The 8,619-nt window shown below is 44.4% G+C and overlaps 2 protein-coding genes across 2 annotated transcripts; both read left to right on the top strand.

Annotated features, from left to right (window-relative positions):
- Nucleotides 1-1,251: 1,251 nt before the first annotated feature.
- Nucleotides 1,252-1,692, top strand: BDW74DRAFT_184355 (uncharacterized protein; the record flags this gene model as incomplete). The annotated part of the gene is made up of 1 exon (XM_073730796.1): nucleotides 1,252-1,692. The coding sequence occupies one exon, from the start codon at nucleotides 1,252-1,254 to the stop codon at nucleotides 1,690-1,692; it is 441 nt and encodes a 146-aa protein (XP_073577554.1).
- A 1,789-nt stretch (nucleotides 1,693-3,481) lies between these two features.
- BDW74DRAFT_190109 (uncharacterized protein) lies at nucleotides 3,482-4,966 on the top strand (the record flags this gene model as incomplete). The annotated part of the gene is made up of 1 exon (XM_073732112.1): nucleotides 3,482-4,966. One exon carries the CDS (start codon nucleotides 3,482-3,484, stop codon nucleotides 4,964-4,966), a length of 1,485 nt encoding a protein of 494 aa, XP_073577553.1.
- Nucleotides 4,967-8,619: the final 3,653 nt, after the last annotated feature.

Below are 8,619 nucleotides of genomic sequence, written 5' to 3'. Positions count from 1 at the left end.
TTTGTTGAGTGTACTGCGATGGGGCCGAGATGGGCCAGGTGGATCCAGCTAGTGGAAGAAGCAGGACGAAGTGTTCCGCATTCAGGAGGGTTGGTCAATCTATCTGTACTGATAAGCCATGAAGAAGACAAGTGTTTAGCACTTGGAAAAGGTGGGTTAATAGTGGATTCTTTCCTGCTAATTATCTACGCTAACCAAGGTATGTTCAGCTCTTTATTTCCTTGTTAACCTTAACAAGCTCACTCTTAACCCATAACTTAAGAAAGGCCCTTGGTCCCTGGATGTGTCACCCTTATAATAGTAGGTAGTACACCGTTAACTAGGTTTATATGTGTTGAACACGCTTTCAATCTCGCTTGGTGTCCGAGCTTTCCGGTGTTTATCTCATCCATAATCTGTGGGGTGAAACTGGGCACCTGCTTTTTCCACCTCCTCCTGCGTCAGCATGAATTTTGACCGCCTATTGATAGTCGCGATCGAGGTCTGGGAAGCCAACGTGACTAATAGATCATAAGCAAGTTCAAAAACTCGTTGACTAACTGCTGGATTTATGCCCAAGGAAATCAACACAGCGTGCGCACTACTTCTTACCCTTAACAAGTCTACAAAGCTTAATCCAGAGGCTCACTTGATATATGCGCTTTGCCTGTGCATATGTAAGCCTACTTTTTTTTATTTTAATAGCCTGTTTCCCTGCTAGCTATTTAAATATTATAAATATACAGGCTTGTGCCCCCTTTACCCTATCTAGCTAGTAATAAACCACCCTTGTAACTAAGCTAGAAAAATAGGCAAGAAATAACTATTATATTTATATGCCTTGCTGGTTTACGAGCCTTTACTTGAAAAGAAAAAAAGTTATTCCCCCCCAAAGGTTACCTTTTTTAAATCTAGTAAGACCCTAACACAAGATCTTCCTTTTATTTTCTTACTTTCTTTTTTCTCTTTTCTCTTTTCTCCTTTTTAAATATATATTTATAAAATCTTTATAAGTACACCCTTTCCTTTATTAGGCCTTTTATTATATTTTCTTATTTTTATTTATCTCTTGCTTTACTTTTACAAGGTGCTTATTATAATTGGGCAGGCCATGTCTACTCCGAGCTTGACTGCAATCCAACGCTCTACGAAGCTGCCGCCGCCAAAGGTGCTCCGGCCGGGTTGGCCTACTCAACTGCAAAATCGGTGGCTGAGCGACATGCACGGGAGTTTGTTAAGAGCAACAAAGTTAACTTTGAAATCGCGACAATCATGCCGCCGATAATATACGGCCCCAATATCAACGCCACTGCCGACCTTGCCAGATTAAATACCTCTTCAATGGATATTTACCGCCTGATGTCGCCACAGTCCAAATCCAGCAATCCAGTGCCGGAGAATATGTTTTGGTCATGCGTGGACGTGCGTGATGTGGCTGAGGCACACTTGCGTGCCTACCAGGTGGTTGAAGCCGGTGGCGAGCGTTTCTTCATTGCCTACCAGCAAATTGTCGATGCTCTGCGGGCCAACCTTCCTGACATCAAAGGCCGAGTGCCTATTGGAACTCCTGGCGCGGGAGAAGTTCCTACTGATGTTTACACTGTCGACACATCCAAATCGCAAAGAATCCTGGGTTTGAAGTATCGTCCTTTGGAGGAAACGGTTGTTGATGCTGCACGGTCTTTGCTAAAATTTGAGGCTATGAGTGCTTAGATAGCTGCAGATTGTAACATATAGCAGTTAGTTCTAGACACGCCTTTGTCCTCTTTGCAGATGGGGACTCTCTTTCCCCTTATGGACGGGTTATAATTGTCCTCATGCCAGAATCTTACCATGTAAATATAAGTAAAGAAAGCACCTGATTTCATAGGAGCCATGCATAGCACTACTACTTCCAAGGCCAGTTATGTGCGCACTCTGCTAAGCCTGCCGACCAATCAATATCCCGTAAGCACTGTTTATATAATATTATCAACTCGTAAGCTAAGTGGTGATCAGCAGAGATCAAAACAGAGTGTGTTCGGGATGAGAAAAATATTTTCTTTATCTAAAAAACACTAAGTGGAGGACTTGAATGTGCTAATAGCCTTAATTGTAGATGCTTTAAGCAAGTTCCTGAAACAAGAAGAGTATGTGATTGCGGTTCTAATACTAACTTAACAAACGGGCCAAACATGAATTTATGAGTAGGGGTCTGGATCCTGTCTAGGTTTCCCACTTTAACCCTGTGTAACTATTTGTGACGTCTGAGTCCATTGTCTTCTTCGTAGCCTCTGCGACGGACGAGAACATAATTCCATTTTCGTCTTGGGCTGCGGATCTTGTCGGGGTGGGGGTTTGTCATCAGTATGGTCCATTGGTCCTACGTAGTGATTACTGTCCATGGATATTTTCCCGCCTGAAACTCATGACTTCGGAGTTTTGTTTCAAGCAGAGTAGGAGACGCGGGTATAGAGCGTTCTTCCTTCAACTTTACGTCCAATATCAATGTTGTCGAAGCTGGTCTGCTACTCGAGAATTGCATAATCCCTGTGTTACATGTAGGCTGCGACCAGAAAGTAACAAGATGATATTGCAAGGGAAGGAAGAGCCAACACTGACAGTTAGGGAGCCTCGCAGGCGCCATGACCGTCTCCACCCTCGGTACCATTTGAACAGGCCGTCCAGTGGCGTGGAGTTGCTATCTTACTATGTGCATAGTTGGGGCTATGAGACTATACCTCCAGGTTTACGCGCCTGAAATTGCCAGGAACGGAGAGGAAGAAAGCAGGCTCCGACGGGAGGGTAGGACAGGGTAGTCCACCGCTCGATGCTGTCTGGCCTCGGAATCAAGTTTCCGGTCATGCAAAGTCTAGACAATGATAGTGGACAACAGCTTCCTACCCTAATGGCTGGGCCAGATTTCCTATTCCCAGAAGCAATATAAAGCGAAAGGCAAATGTTGTACAGAAGCAATCAAAGGTCACCTCGAACAAGCCATTGCACACAGAGGCGAGCTGAATGGTAGCGTGATGCTCTTCGGATGAACCATCTTCAGCCACAGCAGGGAATAAGGCAATTTTAAGCATTGGTTAACTGGATGAACTTGTCCTTCACAAAACTGAGGAGGCGCTTGATGCAGTCTCTGAGAATGGCTGCGCACTGTCCAATCATAGCCCCACGTTCCGCAACTCTTCAGCTGACATTCCCGTGTAATTAGCGCATCAGCTTTCAGATAAACTTTGCGGGGCCACGATGTTTGTGACAATTGAGTGATTTACTGGGGTCTTTGAGATCTCCGCGGGCTGAAGAGAAATCTTATACCCCGTATTTCATGCAGGCCCAGACTATCAACCATACTTGAGGCAGAATTTGCCGAGGAATGAGCTGGACGGTTGCCCACTTTGCCTGAGATAAATACTGCTCCCATTACTGGTGACGGAGAGGTTCATCTGCTACAATTCCTATCTACATCATTCTCACTTAACTCCTGCTCAAATATTCACATTATTTTTGAAGAACCATGGCCGGCTGGGACGAGAAGCACATCCATTGCTCTGTGTGGATCAACAACCCAGAGGTTGACGTGATCTTCCAATGCCAAAAGGATATTCGTCGCTTTCACTTGGCCGACAAGTGGAACGATTGGAAATATGGAGTCAACCTTTTCCAAGGGGACATTGCCACCCCTGTGAACACCAGCACAAACCCCTGGAACAGCACAGAGATGAAGGTCAAGGGAGGAACTGCCGAGAAGTTCCAGTTCCGCGTCGTTCGCAACGGCAAAACCCTTGTCGACCGATGGCAGGACATCAATGCCTACACTGGCAACCTCGGCGACGGAAACATGGGCAAGGACCTCGGTGCGCAAAAGATCACCTATGTTGATGGCCTGATTATCCAGTACACCTTCTACGACGCTGGCAACTACGGAACTGCCGATTTACCGAGTGCGCACCAGTGCTACATTACCGTCGCCCCTGATCGCTCCTCGTGGATGACTTCGCTCGTGCCACCTGGCTCAGAGGCTGCAAAGAAACCCTTCCATCGCTTTGTCCTTCCCATGGCCCACAACTTTGGCTTTAACAACATGGATACCTGCAAGGTCATTGCCGACACTCTTGGTCCAGCCGCCTTCATCAGCGAGGTGCTCACCCCACTACTTGGTCCCCTGGGTTGGGTGGGCCATCTCGGTCCCATTGGCGCGGCAAAGGCTCTTGGAATTATGGAAGGCACATCGCGCACCCAGAAGGACCCCGTACGCGACCAGCTAGCAATGGGCGCAAGGTTCTTCGAAATGCGAGCGTCCCGCATTGAACCGCATATACGCAAGGTGACTGGCCTGGATGATATCTACTTCCACCACGGCATTCTTCCAGGCCAGCCCATCCGTGCGTTTTTCCAGGATGCTGTCAATTTCCTGTGTGCGCAACCCAATGAGATCATCGTTGTTTGGTTCACCTGGAATCAGACGAACGAGCATAATCCGGAGCGCGATGTGGTGATGAAGATGATACAGGATTGCTTTGCCGATGCGAAAAGCAAGGGCGTAACGCTGGAAATGGGCACCTTTGACGAGATGAGCAAGCCAGTCGAGACGCTGCGTCAGGAAAACAAACGATTCATCATGTCGTTCAAAGACGATGGCTACCATCCCTACGACGTCTACGACGACAAGGGCCACATTATCCCGAATGGCTCTGGCATCATCACCGAGTTTGAAAGCATGACCAGCGACAAACAAGCTGGAACATTCATGACATACCTGCAGTGCCAGACGACCTTAAGCAAGAACATGATCGCTTGTGGTGCGGCGGTCACGTTCCACAATAAGATCCTGTTGGCCCAGAAGGCGAATACGGATCCGATGACATTGAACTGGGTGTATGCAAATGCAAAGGCGAGATTTGGGGATGATCATCTGCTTGTTATTCTGAATGATTTCTTCGATCTGGCCACGGCGGATGTTGCGAATCAGCTCACCAAGACGCGACTGTGGGATGCTTAGCGCCCGGGGGGGGGGGGGGGGGGGGGGGGGGGGGGGGGGGGTCAGATTTAGGTAGTTAATCTTTGATGTCTAACTATCCGCTCTAGCTGCGTAGTATTAACAGCTTCTTCAGCTCTGTTACTGCAGATTTCTGTCATTACATCAGGTTGTGTAGGTAATTTGAAACTCATATTAGAAGTCTTCGCCTTGACATTTGGCGGCAGCCTTTGCTACATAGAGTGCATTAGGCCGAGATTCTCGTACACAACTAATACGGACAGCTAGGGCCAGGAGTCAATAACGAGGTTCTGATTGCTATACAATATTCCACTGAGTGAGAAAGAGATACCATGATACTTTCGACTTGGTTTATTTTCACAGGATGATAAGGTACCTCAACCCTCCATAAGGTCTTCACCAGGTCCAAAGCGTGGCTGGTTATCCACCCTGGGCAGTTGTCCGGCAAATCTGGCAACCAGACAACCCCCACCTGCACAAGCTGTGGACTAGAAGATCAAAGATTGTCAAATGGGATCTCAAATCAAAAATTGCCGGCATAGGACGGCTCCTTCCCGGTCATGACATCCTCACTCTTGTACAATACAGCCACAGCTGTTGCACCAGGTCCAATTAATGGAATAGCCACGATGATGGCACTGGGCCCGGTCAAAGACTAACATTGGAAAGTCCCACTCTGTACAAATCCCAGACTTTAATGGAACATGCCAGCAGTATCCCAGCTGCGCCGATGGCAATATCGTGTCTGAGAGACATAGTAATCCCATCGACGGGTTCGACATCGTGCATAAGCGAACTATGTGGGAAAAGCATATGGACCAAAAAGAGCTTGTCCGACAGTATGCACGCAAGCAAATATGCGGTGTGGAATGTGGCTGTCACAACGCCCGTTGCTTTGTACAATGTGCTGAGCGGCAAAAGGTCCCCATTCTCTGGTTCGCCGCCCTTTGAATCCGCGCTCGAAAGGTGATGATGGAACTCGAGAACGTGGGAAAAGATTCGTGTTAGCGTAGGGATGAGGATGGGGAGTGCGGGTGCAGCCATGGCAACACGCCTCGGGAGATCCACGCCTAAAAGCCGCGAACATCAATAAGGCCGCGGGAATGGCATATCCTGCCAGCATCGCAGGAGCAATACCCAATGCCTTGGATACCGGCAGAGTTCTAGCCGGAGGCGAAAGATAGCACGCAGGCTAGAGTTCAGCAGTTTTTGGCTAGAGAACTCAGGGAACTAGAAAATACAGATCGGCCTGATATTGTAATTGTAGTTCATGGAGGGTTCATGAGGTTTCTCGGTCTGGGAGACAACCTCACGGTTGACTAAGGAGACTGGGCTACATTTACAGTGACATTTACTGGTGAAAATAGAATAGAGATATTGAAATAATAGGCTCCTCAAATCTGACAAGAGGTTCTAGATCATTCCCTCACTTGACGGGAGCTGTCACATAAGCTCGCTTGTCATTCGATTCTAATTCAGCTTCACAGACTCGAGAAGCCGCACTGCAGGCTCATCCAAGGTACTCGAGAATTATTCTATGGCTTTTGCTCGTGACATGGAGCAATGGCATCCGCCTCCTCGGGACACTGCCCGTCATTATGTTGGAATCGCTGTCCAGATCCCTCTAAAGTTCGGGGAAAGGGTCAACGGGTGATGGAAGCATCTGCCCAGAACAAACTTTGATGCCTGGGCAGGCTGGCATCCCAACCCATCCTCAAAATTTGACATCGGACAAACGGAATCATACATCCATGCTTGTTCACTACGTTTCCGCCTATACTACCTAGCCACGGTTTTCAAAAGTGCCCTATATGTATGCGTCCTTTTAGATATCCACCACATACGACCACAGGGTGTGGAGAACAGGGCTTCCCGTCCGCTCAGCCGTACTTAAGCCACACGCCGGCTGGTTAGTAGTATGGTGGGTGACCACATGCGAATCCCAGCTGTTGTATGTTTTTGCTGCTTTCTTTTTGCCCTCGCCGGCGCGGAAAACAGTAGGTAGTTAAAGTTAGGGCTAGCTGCGCGGTCGGACTCGGTGGCCCTGTCGGTCTGTTTTTATAACGGGCAGCAGTGGGAGAAGGTTCTTTGTTAAGCGGGAGTGGAGCCTGGGATATTACCTGGTAAGGTGGTGTTTATACCTACTCGCAAGGGTTCCGGTGTGACTATGGTAGGGTGCTAAAAAGATTTGTATAATGTTCATCCACTTCAGAAAGCCAGTCCTTTCCAGCAGAGATTAGAATAACACTATTAATTTACCCGGATAACTCCCGTTAATACTTAAATAAGGGTAAAAAAAGTTTAGAGTGTTAAAAGGCGAAATTAGGCTAGAGAGCAGAATACTATAGGAGGTAAATAAAATATCTTAAAAACTATAGTGATTATAAGCCCTCTTTATTAAAGTCCAGACCAGACATACTAGGTAATACCATATATTAAACTTAGGCGGGAAGGATGACTATATGGTCTTAAGGTAACCTATTTAAAAAAAAAAAAAAAAAAAAAGGTTAAAAATACCATTAAAGTAAGGGTATAAATACAGCGCTTTTATCCTAATATCACAGACTAAACCTTAACCTTAACATAAAAAGCATAGACACGGCCCATCCCCATTTATTAGGGCAGTCAAAGGGTTTATTAGCCATTATATATCCTAAATTAAGATAAATAGGGAAAAAGTATGGTCACCCAGCCCCAACCAAGTAATAAATAAAGTTTGCAGTTTGGGCAGCGCAGAGGGTCTTTAAATAAGGTACATTATAATATTACCTACTTTATTACTTATTTTAGGGAGTGGACAATGCATGTTAAGAAAATTTATATGATTTAATATAATATAAAGAGTCAGCGGTTAACCTTAACAGTGCTAGGAAAGTAAAGATAGCTTTTAAATAAAAAATAAAACTCTACTACACCATGATAGGTGATTGGGGCTTAAGGACTAATACTTTAAAATCTTTAAGTATTTAAAATCCCCTACTGCCATTATTTAAAAATTTTTAAAATTAGAAATTAAATACTAGTACTTTAGATAAAAATATAGCTTTATTTATACTTTTAATTAAAATAGACTTAAATAGGGGGGAAATATATTAACTAAAATTAGTAACTAGGAAGAAACAGAGTAAATAAAAAACTTAAATATATATAAATAAATAATACTAATATAAATAAACAGGACTATAGGGAGGGGATTAAAGGTATTAAATATGCATGTAAAATAAATTAAAGCAGAAAGGCAAGCAAGGAGGTAATCACTAACATGTCAGATAAAGCCTGCCGATCCGTCTTAAACCAGTGGGATTTAAGGATATTCTGTGCGCAAGAGTAGAAGGTATAAGTCTTAAGGTTAAAGAGCTTATATAAAAGACTAAATAAAAACTAAAAGGTAGGGTAGCTTAGTTTTTAAAAATAATAAATAATAACTAAAATTATTTAATATTATAAAAACAGTCCTTTAAATATATAATACTTAATAAACTAATTATAGTATTTTGCTTTAATAAGTATATCTAGTTAAATTTATTATATTACTTTGCTTTAACTAATATGGCAGCTAAGAAGTTATTATATTAATATTATTATATTATTATAATTAATATAAATAATTAATAGCTCTAGTTCTTAATATAATAACCTGTTATATTATATTAGTA

Source organism: Aspergillus multicolor, assembly GCF_047715735.1.
Source record: "Aspergillus multicolor strain CBS 133.54 unplaced genomic scaffold BDW74scaffold_71, whole genome shotgun sequence".
Classification (NCBI taxonomy): domain Eukaryota; kingdom Fungi; phylum Ascomycota; class Eurotiomycetes; order Eurotiales; family Aspergillaceae; genus Aspergillus; species Aspergillus multicolor.
Note: the sequence above shows the minus strand (reverse complement) of the source record. Positions and strands in the feature narration are given on the sequence as shown.